The sequence below is a fragment of the Oncorhynchus gorbuscha genome, linkage group LG24 (assembly GCF_021184085.1).
Source record: "Oncorhynchus gorbuscha isolate QuinsamMale2020 ecotype Even-year linkage group LG24, OgorEven_v1.0, whole genome shotgun sequence".
In the NCBI taxonomy this organism is placed as follows: domain Eukaryota; kingdom Metazoa; phylum Chordata; class Actinopteri; order Salmoniformes; family Salmonidae; genus Oncorhynchus; species Oncorhynchus gorbuscha.
The window spans coordinates 50,768,440-50,789,893 of NC_060196.1; the positions used below are offsets into that span (position 1 = coordinate 50,768,440).

Sequence of the window (21,454 nt, forward strand, 5' to 3'; positions counted from 1 at the left end):
CTTTCTCAGTGAGCTCAGAGCTAAAGAGAAAAGGTTCTGTAAGAGAATCACAGTAAAGTGGACACATGCATAATGTTTTGTGTGCAGAAAGAATGACTATACGACAGACTACTGTAGCTGTACACTGAGTTATGCTCCTCTAACAAAGCAGTTTTAACTAAACAGACCAGAGAGAGAGAGACAGCAATAGAAAGAGTGGGAGGTAGAGAGTGAAAGAGAGAGAGACAGAGAGAGAGAGAGAGGTGAATGCAAGCATTTCCCATGACTGTGTCTCACTCAAAACCCATTGTTTCCCTGGCCCATCACCCCACCCTGGATTTGGACAGCCTCTATGACCAGGTACACCCCAACAAGACCACGGACCTCAACTTTGCCAGGACCTTGAAAGACATCGCTCTCAACCGCAGTCCCTGCACCTCACACAGCAGCAACAGAGCGATGAGCACCTCACCCAGACCCCAGACCCGCGAGACCCCCCCCCCCCAGAGGACATACACCCAGACCACAGCATCATCAGCCACACCTCCACCCCCAACCCCAAACCAACCCTGGCCACATCCTATATAGGCCCCCGGATCAGGCTTATGCCCACTGGTTGGCCTCTAGGTTACAGAGAGCTGGTAGTCTCATCCACCAAACTACCAGTCGTAAACCAGGAAAGGGACTCAGGAAAGGGACTCGGGAAAGGGACTCAGGGGGGTATGATCATCTGGTATAGATCAGACCGAAGCCACTCTATTAAATAGGTTGAAAACAGGAGCATTTGACATCTGGTTAGAGAAACATGTCCTCCTGTGTGCTGGCTGCAGTACGGTAGACTACTTTATCACCAACCTCAACCCAGAGTCTCTCAGAGCGTTCAGTTCAATCAGCTCAATGTAATTGAAGAATCCATAGAATCTAAACACTTCTGGGAAAATGTGAAAACACTAAACAAACAACATGAAGAGCTATCTACCCAAAACGGAGATGTGTGGATAAACCACTTCTCCAATATTTTTGGCTCTATAGCAAAAACATATACAAATCTTCGAGTCAGCTATTAAAGACTACCAGAACCCACTCAATTCTCCAATTACAGTGAATGAACTACAGGACAATCTGAAATAAACAGTAAAAATTACACTCAGTTTTAAAAGAATATAGACATTTCAAATGTTATATTATTGGCTATGTACAGTGTTGTAGCAATGTGTATGACAGGGAAAATCAATTAGCAGATAAAAATAGGTTGTATTTACAATGTTGTTCATGCTCCCTTTTCTTGTGGCAACATGTCACACATCTTGCTGCTGTGATGGCACACTGTGGTATTTCACCTAATAGATATGGGAGTTTATCAATGTCTGATTTGTTTTAAAATTCGTTGTGGGTCTGTGTAATCTGAGGGAAATATGTGTCTCTAATATGGTCATACATTTGTCTGGAAGTTAGGAACAGCAGCTCTGTTTCCATTCTCATTTTGTGGGCAGTGGGCACATAGCCTGTCTTCTCTTGAGAGATGTGCGATAGTGACCTCTGAGTCTGGACTCAGTCAAAGCTTCCTTCATTTTGGGTCAGTCACAGTGGCCAGATATTCTGCTACTATGTACTCCCTGTTAGGGGCCAAATAACATTCCCGTTTGCTCAGTTTGTTTTGTTGAGTCTTTCCAATGTTTCAAGAAATGTTCTTAGTTTTCTTATGATTTGTTTGGGTGTAATTGTGTTGCTGTCCTGTGGCTCTGTGGGGTCTGTTTGACAAGAGAGTCCCCTTACAAGCTGACTGAGGGGACTTATCTCCAGGTTCACCTCTCTATAGGTGAGGGCTTTGTTATGGAGAATCGCTTCTTTTTAGTTGGTTGTAGAATTTAATTGATATTTTCTGGATTTTCATAATTAGCGGGAATCGTCCTAATTCTGCTCTGCAAGCATTATTTTGGTGTTTTACGTTGTACACGGAAGGTGTTTTTGCAGAATTCTGTATGTGTGAGTCTCAATTTGATGTGTGTCCCATTTAGTGAATTCTTAGTTGGTGAGTGGACCCCAGAGAGCATTAGAGAGGTAGAGAGTATTAGAGAGGTAGAGAGAGGTAGAGGTAGAGGTAGAGAGCTAGAGCGAGGTAGAGAGAGGTAGAGAGTATTAGAGAGGTAGAAAGTGTTTGAGAGAGGTAGAGAGAGGTAGAGAGGTAGAGAGAAGTAGAGGTAGAGAGAGGTAGAAAGGTAGAGAGTGTTTGAGAGAGGTAGAGAGAGGTAGAGAGGTAAAGAGAGAGGTAGAGAGAGGTAGAGAGGTAGAGAGAGGTAGAGAGAGGTAGAGAGGTAGAGAGAAGTAGAGAGGTAGAGAGAGGTAGAAAGGTAGAGAGTGTTTGAGAGAGGTAGAGAGGTAGAGAGAGGTAGAGAGAGGTAGAGAGGTAGACCCCAGAGTAGGCGGGGCTCTGTCTTTGTTCTCTCATGACCATGACTGCTGTGGTTTATGCCACTTTGTGGTACCTTGGACTCATCTGGATAAAGAAATAAAATATATTTTATTATGAATATGACTGTTGGTATTACCTGACCACTCCCTGTGTGTTCCTCAGGACGGAGGCAGCAAAGCTCTGGGTCACTCCCACCAGACTGGTGCCGTCCACCTCCACAATCTGGTCGTTCACTTTGATCCTACGAAAAAACACACTGAGGTCACATAAACGTCACACACAGGTTACAAACAGGTCACATACAGGCTACTGGTCAGTGGCCTGGCTGGTCTAGTGGTAATGCTGCAGCCTACACGTCTGTAGTGTTGGCATAGGCTAAAATCTGGTCAAATCTATTTCTTTATCATTCCTCACAGTTATCCTCTCTATCTATAGTTCCCCAGTTATCCTCTCTCTCTATAGTTCCCCAGTTATCCTCTCTCTATAGTTCCCCAGTTATCCTCTCTCTCTATAGTTCCCCAGTTATCCTCGCTCTCTATAGTTCCCCAGTTATCCTCTCTCCCTATAGTTCCCCAGTTATCCTCTCTCTCTATAGTTCCCCAGTTATCCTCTCTCTCTATAGTTCCCCAGTTATCCTCTCTCTCTATAGTTCCCCAGTTATCCTCTCTCTCTATAGTTCCCCAGTTATCCTCTCTCTCTTTAGTTCCCCACAGTTATCCTCTCTCTCTATAGTTCCCCAGTTATCCTCTCTCTCTATAGTTCCCCAGTTATCCTCTCTCTCTATAGTTCCCCAGTTATCCTCTCTCTCTATAGTTCCCCAGTTATCCTCTCTCTCTATCGTTCCCCAGTTATCCTCTCTCTCTATCGTTCCCCAGTTATCCTCTCTCTCTATAGTTCCCCAGTTATCCTCTCTCTCTATAGTTCCCCAGGTATCCTCTCTCTCTATAGTTCCCCAGTTATCATCTCTCTCTTTAGTTCCCCACAGTTATCCTCTCTATCTATAGTTCCCCAGTTATCATCTCTATAGTTCCCCAGTTATCCTCTCTCTCTATAGTTCCCCAGTTATCCTCTCTATAGTTCCCCAGTTATCCTCTCTCTCTATAGTTCCCCAGTTATCCTCTCTCTCTATAGTTCCCCAGTTATCCTCTCTCTCTATAGTTCCCCAGTTATCCTCTCTCTCTATAGTTCCCCAGTTATCCTCTCTCTCCATAGTTCCCCAGTTATCCTCTCTCTCTATAGTTCCCCAGTTATCCTCTCTCTCTATAGTTCCCCAGTTATCCTCTCTCTCTCTAGTTCCCCACACTTATCCTCTCTCTCTATAGTTCCCCAGTTATCCTCTCTCTCTATAGTTCCTCACCGTTATCCTCTCTCTCTATTGTTCCTCACAGTTATCCTCTCTCTCTATCGTTCCTCACAGTTATCCTCTCTCTCTATAGTTCCCCACAGTTATCCTCTCTCTCTATAGTTCCCCACAGTTATCCTCTCTCTCCTCATATCCTCTCTCTCTATTGTTCCTCACAGTTATCCTCTCTCTCTATCGTTCCTCACAGTTATCCTCTCTCTATATAGTTTCCCACAGTTATCCTCTCTCTCTATAGTTCCCCAGTTATCCTCTCTTTCTATAGTTCCCCAGTTATCCTCTCTCTCTATCATTCCTCACAGTTATCCTCTCTCTCTATAGTTCCCCAGTTATCCTCTCTCTCTATAGTTCCCCAGTTATCCTCTCTATAGTTCCCCAGTTATCCTCTCTCTCTATAGTTCCCCAGTTATCCTCTCTCTCTATCGTTCCCCAGTTATCCTCTCTCTCTATAGTTCCCCAGTTATCCTCTCTCTCTATCGTTCCCCAGTTATCCTCTCTCTCTATCGCTCCCCAGTTATCCTCTCTCTCTATAGTTCCCCAGTTATCCTCTCTCTCTTTAGTTCCCCATAGTTATCCTCTCTCTCTATAGTTCCCCAGTTATCCTCTCTCTCTATTGTTCCCCAGTTATCCTCTCTCTCTATAGTTCCCCAGTTATCCTCTCTCTCTATAGTTCCCCAGTTATCCTCTCTCTCTATAGTTCCCCAGTTATCCTCTCTCTCTATAGTTCCCCAGTTATCCTCTCTCTCTATAGTTCCCCAGTTATCCTCTCTCTCTATCGTTCCCCAGTTATCCTCTCTCTCTATAGTTCCCCAGTTATCCTCTCTCTCTATAGTTCCCCAGTTATCCTCTCTCTCCATAGTTCCCCAGTTATCCTCTCTCTCTATAGTTCCCCAGTTATCCTCTCTCTCTATAGTTCCCCAGTTATCCTCTCTCTCTCTAGTTCCCCACACTTATCCTCTCTCTCTATAGTTCCCCAGTTATCCTCTCTCTCTATAGTTCCTCACCATTATCCTCTCTCTCTATTGTTCCTCACAGTTATCCTCTCTCTCTATCGTTCCTCACAGTTATCCTCTCTCTCTATAGTTCCCCACAGTTATCCTCTCTCTCTATCGTTCCTCACAGTTATCCTCTCTCTCTATTGTTCCTCACAGTTATCCTCTCTCTCTATAGTTCCCCACAGTTATCCTCTCGCTCTATAGTTCCTCACCGTTATCCTCTCTCTCTATCGTTCCCCAGTTATTCTCTCTCTCTATAGTTCCCCAGTTATCCTCTCTCTCTATCGCTCCCCAGTTATCCTCTCTCCCTATAGTTCCCCACAGTCATCCTCTCTCTCTGTATTTACTCACCGTTATCCTCTCTCTCTATAGTTCCTCACCGTTATCCTCTCTCTCTATCGCTCCCAACAGTTATGAAAACACCTTAAGGATCCACTGTGCAGTAGTAAACTATGCACTGGTGTGGCACTATGCAGAGTGATTAGAATAGTAATGGTTGCATAGAAAATATGTAATCTAAGTCAGGGGATTTCATAATCTGGTTTTGAAACTGTGTTCAGAAATTATGCAATTGCCGATTATCAAACTGATGATGTTGAAGAGAACACACAGGAAGCAGGCATGAGAAATACATAGAAATACATAGCGAGATATGGTCAGCATAGACCAGGAAGTAAATGACTGAATACAGAGCAAGACTGTCTTGAGGCAACCACTCTCCATTACAATAGTGGAGCAGCACTATTACCTAACCCTATTCAAACCATGGCGTTAGCTAGGACCTGACAGGATGTGTAGCTAGCGCTGCCTGCTAGCGCCCAGGGATTGTGAGCCAACGCAACTTTGGTCAACAGAGGACACAAGGTTATCCAAGTGTCTGTGTCCCCAATGGCACCCTATTCATTTCCCTATTTAGTGCACTACTTTTGGCCAGGGCCCATAGGCCTCTGGTCAAAAGTAGTGCACTTTGTAGAGAATACATTTGGGACTCAAAAACGGATGTCGGATCTTAACTTGATCACTCTTTTGTTGCGGAGATTTTTCCTGTTGCATCAGGAAATTCAAATGATTCTTGAAAATAAGCCGTTCTCTTTCCATGCGGGGGCTGTCGTGTCATTGGGATCAGGCTTGCTATCAAAATAATATTCTCTCTAGCTCGCTCAAACGCTAAGCCTAGGTCCTATTACTGCAACAAAGATCTGAAATGCAGCCCTACACATTAACAACCATCGTTTTATTTAGCTTAATGATACAAGATAGATATATTGGTATCCACTAGGCTACGACATACAGTGTTGAGTGTATCCTATGGTTATGAATGAACTGTCAAAATTGAGTTCAATCGTGGCCTTTGGTGATCTAGCAGTTCGGACCGCTGTCTTCAACACACACATATAAAGCCATCCGGGTCAGCGTTGGTTTGATTCCGGCCTACTCCCTTCTGGCACAAATAACTCAATCCCTCTGATAATTTGGTTACAAATTTCAAATATGGACAGTCCAGGGATATTTTACCCTCCTTTTTAAATAAGAAATGACCATACCCGACACTTATGGATAACATAAATAAGAAAGGAATAAAATAACAGTAGGCTGCACCAACATTAGTTTCCAATCATAGTGTTGGGTAAATTGCCACAGTAGATTTGCTGTGTTAAATCAGGAAATACTTTATTTCTATTGTCAAATAGATAAATCTTCAGTCTGTTCAAAAAGGACTAAGTTGATATAATTATAAAACAAACCAGAGGGTGACCATATCTTGAAAGACTTTGAAAGACATTTATAAAATAAACCCTTTTTCCATAATATTATGGAGCCAATTAAGAAGGAATATCGAAGTAACGAAGTTAGAATCAAAATTCGGTTTTCATCAAAATAATAATTATTTCCAACTATGACATGACGTAATAAACTAATTCTGTTGCAAGAGAAAAGATTATTATTAAACTTGCCAGATCATTTTCCATCAATCAGTCATTCAGCCCCTGAGCAAGGCAGTTAACCCACTGTTCCCCGGGCGCCGATGACGTGGATGTCGATTAAGGCAACCCCCCGCACCTCTCTGATTCAGAGGGGTTGGGTTAAATGTGGAAGACACATTTCAGTTGAATATATTCAGTTGTATAATTGACTAGGTGCCCCCCTTTCCCTGTTTGGCCAATATACAACGTCTAAGGGCTGTTCCTAATCATAACGCAACGCCGATTTCCTGAATACAGCCGTTAGCCGTGGTATATTGGCCATATACCACAAACCAGATGTTAAGACTACAAACAGTCAAATGGCCCATTTGTGAGATTGACTTGTCATTTCAATAGGCTACAGACTAACATCTGGGTTTAGAATTGTAATTCAATTTTGACAGGGTTTGCTTAGATAGATGCAGGTAGCCTACAGCTCCTGATAGGCCAACATCTCATTTCAGGATAATCTACAGTAGCCTAGACAAGATGTAGGCAAGATGTAAACTGAATAATTTAGCAGCTTGCTTAGTTCAAATTAACAGACTCATTTATTCAACATGAATAGCTTGGTGATTTCAAGGTAAGAAATGCTTGTGTTTTCCAATAGCATGCTGGAATAGGCTACTGAGGATGAGATCGTAATTTCAATCACTGAATTAAATATTAATAATATGTATATGAACTGAATATGCTTGTCAACAACAGCCAGTGTCTCTTAATTTTTATTTTATTGATCTGACTGAATTTTACCGTCAATCTAACGCGTTATAACAATTGGTCGGCAATTGCGCTAGAGCTTTGATAACTTCCAATTTAATTCACGAAACATGGACATTAATAACTGCATAATAACACAAGGTAACTTACAATACATTTTCACCCACGACATTGTTTTTCAAGTAGCCCAAAATGCAGGAAAACCACAGACATCACAACCCTGGCTTCCCTTCAAGAACCGTGGTGGAGATACAGGGTTTAACGGACAACATTGACATGGAGGTGGCCACGCACGCCTCCAACTCAATCATCAAGTTTGCGGACGACACAACAATGGTAGGCTTGATTACCAACAACGACGAGACGGCCTACAGGGAGGAGGTGAGGGCCCTCGGAGTGTGGTGTCAGGAAAATAACCTCACACTCAACGTCAACAAAACTAAGGAGATGATTGTGGACTTCAGGAAACAGCAGAGGGAACACCCCCCTATCCACATCGATGGAACAGTAGTGGAGAGGGTAGCAAGTTTTAAGTTCCTCCGCATACACATCACAGACAAACTGAATTGGTCCACCCACACAGACAGCATTGTGAAGAAGGCGCAGCAGCGCCTCTTCAACCTCAGGAGGCTGAAGAAATTTGGCTTGTCACCAAAAGCACTCACAAACTTCTACAGATGCACAATCGAGAGCATCCTGGCGGGCTGTATCACCGCCTGGTACGGCAACTGCTCCGCCTACAACCGTAAGGCTCTCTCCAGAGGGTAGTGAGGTCTGCACAACGCATCACCGGGGGCAAACTACCTGCCATCCAGGACACCTACACCACCCGATGTCACAGGAAGGCCATAAAAATCATCAAGGACAACAACCACCCGAGCCACTGCCTGTTCACTCCTTCATCCAGAAGGTGAGGTCAGTACAGGTGCATCAAAGCGGGGACCAAGAGACTGAAACACAGCTTCTATCTCAAGGCCATCAGACTGTTAAACAGCCACCACTAACATTGAGTGGCTGCTGCCAACATACTGACTCAACTCCAGCCACTTTAATAATGGGAATTGATGGGAAATGATGTAAAATATATCACTAGCCACTTTAAACAATGCTACCTAATATAATGTTTACATACCCTACATTATTTATCTCATATGTATATGTATATACTGTACTCTATATCATCTACTGCATCTTTATGTAATACATGTATCACTAGCCACTTTAACTATGCCACTTTGTTTACATACTCATCTCATATGTATATACTGCACTCAATACCATCTACTGTATCTTGCCTATGCCGCTCTGTACCATCACTCACTCATATATCTTTATGTACATATTCTTATCCCCTTACACTTGTCTCTATAAGGTAGTAGTTTTGGAATTGTTAGCTAGATTACTTGTTGGTTATTACTGCATTGTCGGAACTAGAAGCACAAACTTTTCGCTACACTCCCATTAACATCTGCTAACCATGTGTATGTGACAAATAAAATTTGATTTGGTTTGATTTGAGTGCCAATGGACTGAAGAGTTTTGATGACAAGCTATTTTGAAAACATTTCATTGGTCAAGGGGTCGTGAAACAATCACACAGCCTTAAAGGGGAACCAATAGTATCGATTCATATGTACAGTATTGACACTCTACTCTATTGGCCCTGGTCAAAAGTAGTTTACTATGTAGGAATTAAGGTGTATTTGGAATCCACACACTGACTAATTAAGCACCACTCATAACCAGCTGACAGTCAGGCAGGGACCTAATGATGAAAAGGAAATTGCATTCTGAGCACAGAGCGCTTCCCAGCTTTCCGCCCACAACAGCACACCTGAGGGCAGCCAGCTAGACCTCTCTGTTCTCTATCTCAGTCTCATGTTACATCTCTAACCAAGAGAGATTCACCCTCAGATTTTTAGCAAGGTGTGAGGTGGGACTGGGACTGGGAGACTCAGTGTTAGATAATGCAGATAGGATTCAGGGGATCTCGCGCCCTGGTTGTGTGTGTGTGTGTGTGTGTGTGTGTGTGTGTGTGTGTGTGTGTGTGTGTGTGTGTGTGTGTGTGTGTGTGTGTGTGTGTGTGTGTGTGTGTGTGTGTGTGTGTGTGTGTGTGTGTGTGTGTGTGTGTGTGTGTGTGTGTGTGTGTGTGTGTGTGTGTGTGTGTGTGTGTGTGTGTGTGTGTGTGTGTGTTTTATTGCACGCACGTGTAGCGAAATGCGTGTGTTTCTAGCTCAAACAGTGAAGTAACATCTAACAAGTAATATCTGACAATTTCAAAACATATACCCAACACATACAAATCTAAGTAAAGGAATGGAGTTAAGAATATATAAATATATGGATACGCAATGTCAGAAGGCATAGTGTGCACTTGTCTGTGTATGTGCACTTGTGTGTATGGATTGAGTTGGCACCTACTCAGGATGCAGAAAGCTCTTACCTGTCATCTCTCTCAGCCGCCCCGCCCTCAATGACAGTCTTGACAAAGATTCCCAGTTTCTCCAGACCGGCGTCAGCACCCACTCCCATCCCTATGATGCTGATACCAAGGCCATCATCATCTGGCAGAGAGGAGACAGGAGTTATACAATGACAAGTGTCTGTGTGTGTTTGTGGGGGGGAGGGCATGCCGTGTGTTTGTGTGCTTGCATGCATATGTAAAAGTATAGCTTCCGTCCCTCTCCTCGCCCCTACCTGGGCTCGAACCAGGGACCCTCTGCACACATCGACAACAGCCACCCTCGAAGCATTGTTACCCATCGCAAGGAAGCCGCAGAGAACAACTAGCTGTCTGCAGACACTAGCTAGTCCTAATCCTGCAGACACTAGCTAACCCTAACCCTAACCCTGCAGACACTAGCTAACCCTAACCCTGCAGACACTAGCTAACCCTAACTCTGCAGACACTAGCTAACCCTAACCCTGCAGACACTAGCTAACCCTAACGCGGTAGACACTAGCTAAACCTAACCCTACAGACACTAGCTAACCCTAACCCTGTAGACACTAGCTAACCCTAACCCCAACCCTGTAGACACTAGCTAACCCTAACCCTGCAGACACTAGCTAACCCTAACCCTGTAGACACTAGCTAACCCTAACCCTGCAGACACTAGCTAACCCTAACCCTGCAGACACTAGCTAACCCTAACCCTAACCCTGTAGACACTAGCTAACCCTAACCCTGCAGACACTAGCTAACCCTAACCCTGCAGACACTAGCTAACCCTAACGCGGTAGACACTAGCTAAACCTAACCCTACAGACACTAGCTAACCCTAACCCTGTAGACACTAGCTAACCCTAACCCTGCAGACACTGGCTAACCCTAACCCTGCAGACACTAGCTAACCCTAACCCTAACCCTGTAGACACTAGCTAACCCTAACCCTGCAGACACTAGCTAACCCTAACCTTAACCCTGCAGACACTAGCTAACCCTAACCCTGCAGACACTAGCTAACCCTAACCCTTGCAGACACTAGCTAACCCTAACCCTGCAGACACTAGCTAACCCTAGCCCTAACCCTGTAGACACTAGCTAACCCTAACCCTGCAGACACTAGCTAACCCTAACCCTGCAGACACTAGCTAACCCTAACCCTAACCCTGTAGACACTAGCTAACCCTAACCCTGCAGACACTAGCTAATCCTAACCCTAACCCTGCAGACACTAGATATCCCTAACCTAACCCTTGCAGTTTGGTGCCGCAGAATCCTATGGCACGTTATTTAAGTGTGAACCACTGGTACCATTAATGCTAGTTTGTGCTAGATTGACCACCGGAGGGCATCTTTGAGAAGCATTTGATAGCCTTCAATAATGGCTGTACTAGAGAATGTGGGCACGGGGAGGAAGGAGTAGGCTGTCCTTGTAAATAAGAATTTGTTCTTAACTGGCTTGCCTAGGTAAATAAATGTTACACTAAGAGCATAACATTTCTACACCCTAATTTTCTAATTCTAGTCTAACCAATACCCAAACGGAGATTCAGTGAAAATAAAAATCTCATTGATTTATTAAGACCAGTCCCCATGCTTGTCTCAGAGAAGTGCGAAATTGTGTTAAAATAGTTGTCGGCTATTGCTTCTAACTTCAATATGCTCTTTAAATAAATAAGACCTACACCATTTTCAACACTAGTGAGACTCATTGCGCCTACGGTAGACCTACAGTATATCGGAAAATATGACGTGACTCCAATAATTACATATAGAGGATTGGAGGATATTTCAGTAATTCAGTGATGTTTATTCCCATAGTAATTATGGATCCATAACTAAATAAACATCGGCATTTTGATAGAGTCATTTTACCATATTTTTATTAAGGAAAGCATAAAGATGCCATTATTAGGTACATTGTTTTAGTTTGAACGTGCAGACTGGCACTAAGAACATAACAGCGGGAACGTTTCTCTTGTCAATATTAGTGCAATGCCCCTTAAAGTGGGGGTCCACCCCCTCCTCCCCCTTCCTCCTCCTCCCTTCCCCATGGGCTCAGGCTGTTTTCTGTGCGCGGCTCTGCGGCCCATCCCGTACTCCCTGTCCTCATGTCTTGAACCTCGCACGCTTTCAGTGGATACAGCTGGAGAACTGCAAGGCAATCCCATTGTGCGCCACTCAGGAGCCATGAACAATATGACCAATATATATTGTCCTGCTAATAACAGGGTTAATAATATATCTGTGAGAATATCCAACAGGGTTTTATATCATTCTAAATTAATAATAATAATAATAATCGCATTGTTTAAAATATAACAATATTTCAAATAACGTAAAGAGGGCAAAAAAAATGCCATTCTTTAAGATGGGGTGAGACATTGTTACTAATTTGTAAATAAAGCCAGTTTGTTATTTAGAATGAGTTATTTCTGTTTTTGAAGTGAGAGAAAGAAACTGAAAATTGTCTCCTAGTCGAGGATGGCAAAGATATTGAACAGGCATCTATAGCAACACAGAGTCTTAGACCGTTGCATCACTCAGGCGCTGTACAACGTGACCGGTCGGGAGTGGCCTACAGTACTACAGTAAGACCAAAATAATCCTAACAAAATTAAATAATACAAATAAAACAAATAATACAAACCTTAGTGTAACAACAGTTTTAGTAAGTAATACTGAAGTCGTGCACAATTATCAGTTTCTATTTAGGTGTATGTCACCCACTCATTGTCAGTTAGAGACACAGTAGGACCCAAAAGCATAATAAGTCCTCTAACTCCCCCTTGCGCTGGTCTGGAGCAATTGAAGTGGTGACGCAGGGTACCGTACTCAACCACAAATTACCTCTACGTCCCACGGTGTAAGCTCACAACTTTTAAAGGAGGAACCACTGCGGGGAGTGACAGGATAGTGCATATGGGGTAGGGAGTGACAGGATAGTACATATGGAGTACGGTGTGAAGAGATAATGCATATGGGGTAGGGAATGAAGGGATAGTGCATATGGGGTAGAGAGTGAAAAGAGTGCATATGGGTTAGAGAGTGACAGGATAGTGCATGTGGGGTAGGGAGTGAAGGGATAGTGCATATGGGGTAGGGAGTGAAGGGATAGTGCATATGGGGTAGGGAGTGACAGGATAGTGCATATGGGGTAAGGGAGTGAAGGGATAGTGCATATGGGGTAGGGAGTGAAGGGATAGTGCATATGGGGTAGGGTGTGAAGGGATAGTGCATATGGGGTAGGGAGTGACAGGATAGTGCATATGGGGTAAGGGAGTGAAGGGATAGTGCATATGGGGTAAGTGAGTGAAGGGATAGTGCATATGGGGTAGGGAGTGACAGGATAGTGCATATGGGGTAAGGGAGTGAAGGGATAGTGCATATGGGGTAGGGAGTGAAGGGATAGTGCATATGGGGTAGGGAGTGAAGGGATAGTGCATATGGGTTAGAGAGTGACAGGATAGTGCATATGGGGTAGGGAATGAAGGGATAGTGCATATGGGGTAGAGAGTGAAGAGAGTGCATATGGGTTAGAGAGTGACAGGATAGTGCATATGGGGTAGGGAGTGAAGGGATAGTGCATATGGGGTAGGGAGTGAAGGGATAGTGCATATGGGGTAGGGAGTGACAGGATAGTGCATATGGGGTAAGGGAGTGAAGGGATAGTGCATATGGGGTAGGGAGTGAAGGGATAGTGCATATGGGGTAGGGAGTGAAGGGATAGTGCATATGGGGTAGGGAGTGACAGGATAGTGCATATGGGGTAGGGAGTGACAGGATAGTGCATATGGGGTAGGGAGTGAAGGGATAGTGCATATGGGGTAGAGAGTGAAGGGATAGTGCATATGGGGTAGGGAATGAAGGGATAGTGCATATGGGGTAGGGAGTGAAGGGATAGTGCATATGGGTTAGAGAGTGACAGGATAGTGCATATGGGGTAGGGAGTGAAGGGATAGTGCATATTGGGTAGGGAGTGAAGGGATAGTGCATATGGGGTAGGGAGTGACAGGATAGTGCATATGGGGTAAGGGAGTGAAGGGATAGTGCATATGGGGTAGGGAGTGAAGGGATAGTGCATATGGGGTAGGGAGTGAAGGGATAGTGCATATGGGGTAGGGAGTGACAGGATAGTGCATATGGGGTAGGGAGTGAAGGGATAGTGCATATGGGGTAGAGAGTGAAGAGAGTGCATATGGGGTAGGGAGTGACAGGATAGTGCATATGGGGTAGAGAGTGAAGGGATAGTGCATATGGGGTAGAGAGTGAAGAGAGTGCATATGGGGTAGGGAGTGACAGAATAGTGCATATGGGGTAGGGAGTGACAGGATAGTGCATATGGGGTAGAGAGTGAAGAGAGTGCATATGGGGTAGGGAGTGACAGGATAGTGCATATGGGGTAGAGAGTGAAGAGATAGTGTATATGGGGTAGGGAGTGAAGGGATAGTGCATATTGGGTAGGGAGTGAAGGGATAGTGCATATGGGGTAGAGAGTGAAGGGATAGTGCATATGGGGTAGAGAGTGAAGAGAGTGCATATGGGGTAGGGAGTGACAGAATAGTGCATATGGGGTAGGGAGTGACAGGATAGTGCATATGGGGTAGAGAGTGAAGAGAGTGCATATGGGGTAGGGAGTGACAGGATAGTGCATATGGGGTAGAGAGTGAAGAGATAGTGTATATGGGGTAGGGAGTGAAGGGATAGTGCATATTGGGTAGGGAGTGAAGGGATAGTGCATATGGGGTAGGGAGTGACAGGATAGTGCATATGGGGTAAGGGAGTGAAGGGATAGTGCATATGGGGTAGGGAGTGAAGGGATAGTGCATATGGGGTAGGGAGTGAAGGGATAGTGCATATGGGGTAGGTAGTGACAGGATAGTGCATATGGGGTAGGGAGTGAAGGGATAGTGCATATGGGGTAGAGAGTGAAGAGAGTGCATATGGGGTAGGGAGTGACAGGATAGTGCATATGGGGTAGAGAGTGAAGGGATAGTGCATATGGGGTAGGGAGTGACAGAATAGTGCATATGGGGTAGGGAGTGACAGGATAGTGCATATGGGGTAGAGAGTGAAGAGAGTGCATATGGGGTAGGGAGTGACAGGATAGTGCATATGGGGTAGAGAGTGAAGAGATAGTGCATATGGGGTAGAGAGTGAAGAGAGTGCATATGGGGTAGGGAGTGAAGAGAGTGCATATGGGGTAGGGAGTGAAGAGAGTGCATATGGGGTGGGGAGTGAAGAGAGTGCATATGGGGTAGGGAGTGACATGATAGTGCATATGGGGTAGAGAGTGAAGAGATAATGCATATGGGGTAGGGAGCACAGGATAGTGTATATGGGGTAGAGAGTGAAGAGAGTGCATATGGGGTAGGGAGTGAAGAGATAGTGCATATGGGGTAGGGAGTGACAGGATAATGCATATGGGGTAGGGAGTGAAGAGATAATGCATATGGGGTAGGGAGTGAAGAGATAGTGCATATGGGGTAGGGAGTGAAGAGATCGTGCATATGGGGTAGAGAGTGAAGATAGTGCATATGGGGTATGGAGTGAAGGGATAATGCATATGGGGTAGGGAGTGACAGGATAGTGCATATGGGGTAGGGAGTGAAGAGATAATGCATATGGGGTAGGGAGTGACAGGATAGTGCATATGGGGTAAGGGAGTGACAGGATAGTGCATATGGGGTAGGGGGTGAAGAGATAATGCATATGGGGTAGGGAGTGACAGGATAGTGCATATGGGGTAGGGAGTGACAGGATAGTGCATATGGGGTAGGGTTATATAGGATATGGTCATATGGGGTAGGGTTACATAGGATATGGTCATATGGGGTAGGGTTATATAGGATATGGTTTTATGGGTCTATTTGCGATCGTCCTCAGGTCTTCCTACCTTTCTCCAGCTCTACAGGGAACAGCTCCAGTTTCTCCACCCTCTTCTCCAGTTCGTACTCTGCTGACGAGGCCACCGGGTCCACCTCCTCATTCCTCCTGTCATAGTCCTCGTTACAGTAGGTGTTGAACACCTGGAGACACACAAACACACACCCTGGTTAGTTACCACACTGAGCTCAGTACTTACCCAAGCTATTTTTGGGGAATCACGTTTTGTCAATTACAGTAGTATGAGCCTAAGTAAATTGTGCAGGATCATGCCTTTAGATGAGCGGTTCTACAAGTGTTTGAAATGTGTTTTTCAAGTAATACAGATGATATTCTCACCACGGCCAGTGAATACCTTTGGTGGATATGTACAGCATACTGGTCTGTTGACACAGTGAGTTTAAGAGCAGACAACATACAGTAGGCTACCTACTTCAGTGGTTTATATTTTAAATGGCGTATATATTATTATAAACCGGGTGGTTCCAGCCCTGAATGCTGATATGCTGGTATATCGGACCGGGGAGTGAAGATGTGAAATGTTGTGAAATGCACAGCCGGTTTGGGTTCCGTGTAGGGGCGGTGTCCAGGCACTAAGATCAGGCCTTAGCTGTGGTATACTGGCCATATGACACACCCCCTTGGGCCTAATCTCTTCAAATCAAATGAAATTGTATTTGTCACATGCTCCGAATACAATTCTTACTTACAAGCCCTTAACCAACAATGCAATTTAAGAAATAGAGTTAAGAAAACATTTACTACATAAACTAAAGTAAAAAATCAAATAAAGTAAAAAAGTAACGCAAGAAAATGACATAACAATAACAAGGCTATATACAGAGGTTACCAGTACCGAGTCAATGTGCAGGGGTACAGGTTAGTCAACGTCATTTGTACATGTAGGTAGGGGTAAAGGGGCTATGCTTAATTATATTATTATGATAATTACTGTTGCTCCCCATCTTCATTACCACTTCATCACACTGAAGGAAAAATGAGGTCCTTAGAGACAAAGGAGAAAAAAGGGCGAGTTGTGGCCCTTTCTCTGAGCGTGAGCACACCTGAGTGACGAACGCACACCTGAGTGACGAACGCACACCTGGGTGACGAACGCACAATGGGAGACGAATGCACAACGCGGTGACGCACGCACACCTGGGTGACGAACGCACACCTGAGTGATAAACACACACCTGGGTGACGAACACACATCTGGGTGACTTACACACACCTGGGTGACGAACACACACCTGGGTGACGAACACACACCTGGGTGACGAACACACAACTGGGTGACGAACACACAACTGGGTGACGAACGCACACCTGAGTGACGAACGCACACCTGAGTGACGAACACACACCTGAGTGACGAACACACACCTGGGTGACGAACACACAATGGGAGACGAACACACACCTGGGTGACGAAGGTACACCTGGGTGACGAACACACACCTGGGTGACGAACGTACACCTGGGTGACGAACACACACCTGGGTGACGAACACACACCTGGGTGACGAAGGTACACCTGGGTGACGAACACACACCTGGGTGACGAACGCACACCTGGGTGACGAACACACACCTGGGTGACGAACACACACCTGGGTGACGAACACACAACTTGGTGACGAACACACAACTGGGTGACGAAGGTACACCTGGGTGACGAACACACACCTGGGTGACAAACATACACCTGGGTGACAAACACACACCTGGGTGACGAACACACACCTGGGTGACGAACGTACACCTGGGTGACGAACGTACACCTGGGTGACGAACACACAACTGGGTGACGAACGCACACCTGGGTGACGAACGCACACCTGGGTAACGAACGTACACCTGGGTGACGAACGCACACCTGGGTGACGAACGTACACCTGGGTGACGAACGTACACCTGGGTGACGAACACACACCTGGGTGACGAACACACACCTGGGTGACGAATGTACACCTGGGTGACGAACGTACACCTGGGCCCATAAATTATCTCCGACTAGTAGTGCTGATCTAGGATCTAGGATCGGGGCGGCAGGGTAGCCTAGTGGTTAGAGCGTTGGACTAGTAACTGAAAGGTTGTAAGTTTGAATCCCCGAGCTGACAAGGTACACATCTGTTGTTGTTCCCCTGAACAGGCAGTTAACCCACTATGCTGTCATTGAAAATAAGAATTTGTTCTTAACTGACTTGTTGTAATTTGTTTGCGGGGGACCAGGTGACATTTAGCACAAGGCAGTGTTAGGTTTCATCCCAAAAGACACCCTTTTCCATATATAGTGCACTACTTTTGATCAGGGCCCATAAGGCTCTGGTCAAAAGTAGTACACTGTGTAGGAAATAGGATGCCATTTGGTACGTCTGTGTCAGTCTCTGTTTCTCCATAATGCGCGACATAAGGTGAATGACAATGCGTCATGATTAATATGCCAGAATATCTAATCTGGGAAAAACACATATCAGAACAGAAGTGCCTGATGAAGACAGCCATTCATTCTGCTATAATAACAGAGAGACTTTGTCTGTCTGTCTCACAAAACATGACTCCCCGTAGGATAAAGTCTGAGTATGTCTGAAAGACTAATAGAATAAACAGGTGATGTCAGCTCACCATAGGATATAGTCCATGATATACTATAGAAAGACTGTAATGTCCACACACTCTCTCCTGCTCCCAGGACGAAAACAGAGAGACGACATGACATCTGTATCATCACTTCTATTGCCCTAACTCCTGTCCCATGTTTGGTCTGTAAAATGCTTCGCCTGTAAAATGTTTGGTCTGTAAAATGTTTGGTCTGTAAAATGCTTGGCCTGTGAAATTATTTGTCTGTAAAATGTTTGGCTTATAAAATGATTTGTCTGTAAAATGCTTTGCCTGTAAAATGTTTGGTCTGTAAAATGTTTGGCCTGTAAAATGTTTGGCCTGTAAAATGTTTGGCCTGTAAAATGTTTGGCCTATAAAATGTTTGGCCTATAAAATGTTTGGCCTGTAAAATGTTTGGCCTGTAAAATGTTTGGCCTGTAAAATGTTTGGCCTATAAAATGTTTGGCCTGTAAAATGTTTGGCCTGTAAAATGCTTGGCCTATAAAATGTTTGGCCTGTAACATGTTTGGCCTGTAAAATGCTTGGCCTGTAAAATGTTTGGCCTGTAAAATGTTTGGCCTGTAAAATGTTTGGCCTGTAAAATGTTTGGCCTATAAAATGTTTGGCCTGTAAAATGTTTGGCCTGTAAAATGTTTGGCCTGTAAAATGTTTGGCCTGTAAAATGTTTGGCCTGTAAAATGTTTGGCCGGTAAAATGTTTGGCCTGTAAAATGTTTGGCCTGTAAAATGTTTGGCCTGTAAAATGTTTGGCCTGTAAAATGTTTGGCCTGTAAAATGTTTGGCCTGTAAAATGTTTGGCCTGTAAAATGTTTGGCCTGTAAAATGTTTGGCCTGTAAAATGTTTGGCCTATAAAATGTTTGGCCTGTAAAATGTTTGGCCTATAAAATGTTTGGCCTGTAAAATGTTTGGCCTATAAAATGTTTGGCCTGTAAAATGTTTGGCCTGTAAAATGTTTGGCCTGTAAAATGTTTGGCCTGTAAAATGTTTGACCTATAAAATGTTTGGCCTGTAAAATGTTTGGCCTATAAAATGTTTGGCCTGTAAAATGTTTGGCCTATAAAATGTTTGGCCTGTAAAATGTTTGGCCTATAAAATGTTTGGCCTGTAAAATGTTTGGCCTATAAAATGTTTGGCCTGTAAAATGTTTGGCCTGTAAAATGTTTGGCCTGTAAAATGTTTGGCCTGTAAAATGTTTGACCTATAAAATGTTTGGCCTGTAAAATGTTTGGCCTATAAAATGTTTGGCCTGTAAAATGTTTGGCCTATAAAATGTTTGGCCTATAAAATGTTTGGCCTATAAAATGTTTGGCCTATAAAATGTTTGGCCTGTAAAATGCTTGGCCTGTAAAATGCTTGGACGTGCACAAATGGGCTATTCTTTCCATCATTTTAAACCATTACAACAAGCACACAACAGTTCACTGGCAGGGTGAGACCAAACCAAAGATAGAGAGACAGAGTGAGAGAGTCTGTATCTATTCTTTTCCTATTCAGCTCCTGTGCCATGTACGGATGTGTGTACAGCAGCCTAAATGTTCTCTTTCCATCCTTTTAGACCAATACACTGGCAGAATGAGACCAAACTAAAGATGGAGAGAGCGCTGTAGAGTACCGCTCTAGACGGGACAGCAGTGGAGTAGGTGGAAAGCTTCAAGTTACTCGCCATACACCTTCGGGGACAGCCCTAAGAACAACACCAGCTACATAAAGAAAATTCTAACCACAGGACTAGGGCAGAGAGTCAAAGCCTATCAAAATATGAGGACATCTGCTCTGTCTCTATGTTATAAAACTGCAATATCTACGTCCTGGTCCTAACAGTGGTCAGCCACGACCCACACTTTAAAGGACAAACCAATCTGCTTAATTTCCAATGTAACATATTACAGACACATTAGTGACCAAGTGACTTCGTGACTTGCAAAGTTACTATAGTGACGTGACAAAGACCTTTGGAGAAACAACAATCACACTTAGGAAAGACAAACAGCGACAAGTATAGTTCTGTCTGTCTGTCTGTCTGTCTGTCTGTCTGTCTGTCTGTCTGTCTGTCTGTCTGTCTGTCTGTCTGTCTGTCTGTCTGTCTGTCTGTCTGTCTGTCTGTCTGTCTGTCTGTCTGTCTGTCTGTCTGTCTGTCTGTCTGTCTGTCTGTCTGTCTGTCTGTCTGTCTGTCTGTCTGTCTGTCTGTGTGTGTGTGTGTGTGTGTGTGTGTGTGTGTGTGTGTGTGTGTGTGTGTGTGTGTGTGTGTGTGTGTGTGTGTGTGTGTGTGTGTGTGTGTGTGTGTGTGTGTGTGTGTGTGTGTGTGTGTGTGTGTGTGTGTGTGTGTGTGAGAAACAGCAGGGCTCCTAATGACTTTCCTAGTTGACTGTATTGCTCTTTTCATCTTCCCTCACTCTATCAGTCCGGCTTCCTCTTCCTCCTCTCTCTCACTGCTATCCATCTATCTTTCATCCACACCCAGGATCCTCCTCTCTCTCACTGCTATCCATCTATCTTTCATCCACCCAGGATCCTCCTCTCTCTCACTGCTATCCATCTATCTTTCATCCACCCAGGACCCTCCTCTCTCTCACTGCTATCCCATCTATCTTTCATCTACACCCAGGACCCTCATCTCTATAGAGCGGTCAGTTGACAGCCAGCACAATGCAATGGATTCCTCTTTCCATCTAAATCAGCCGTCTTTTACCGCGGCTATAGCTAGTCTGTACTCTGTAATGGTGCAGAGACGAAACACAATGGTCAGTTTTCAATATAGGTGTTACTGCTGCTGCTGGCTCTGGTGAAATGTAGGGAATAGGGTGTCAATTAAGACACAGCCGAAGTCCAGGGTTTCCAGGTTTGTTAGTGCTGGGCTGCTGGTGCTGGAAGATGGTTTGTTAGTGCTGGGCTGCTGGTGCTGGAGGATGGGTTGTTAGTGCTGGGCTGCTGGTGCTGGAGCAAGGTTTGTTAGTGCTGGGCTGCTGGTGCTGAGGGATGGCTTGTTAGTGCTGGGCTGCTGGTGCTGAAGGATGGCTTGTTTGTGCTGGGCTGCTGGTGCTGGTGCTGAAGGATGGCTTGTTAGTG

At 44.6% G+C, this 21,454-nt stretch overlaps 1 protein-coding gene across 7 annotated transcripts in view; it reads right to left on the reverse strand.

Annotated features, from left to right (window-relative positions):
- Nucleotides 1-21,454, reverse strand: part of ppp1r9a (protein phosphatase 1, regulatory subunit 9A) — a 115,496-nt gene that overhangs the window by 55,477 nt on the left and 38,565 nt on the right. For 5 of the 7 annotated variants that reach the window (XM_046326382.1, XM_046326384.1, XM_046326381.1 and 2 more), the window contains exons 3-5: nt 15,774-15,906; nt 9,875-9,995; nt 2,529-2,648 (exon numbers count right to left, since the gene is read on the reverse strand). In XM_046326382.1, coding sequence (XP_046182338.1) covers nt 2,529-2,648; nt 9,875-9,995; nt 15,774-15,906 — 374 coding nt within the window. The remainder of the gene's footprint in view (nt 1-2,528; nt 2,649-9,874; nt 9,996-15,773; nt 15,907-21,454) is intronic. The other 2 variants (XM_046326387.1, XM_046326383.1) reach the window with 1 other exon arrangement.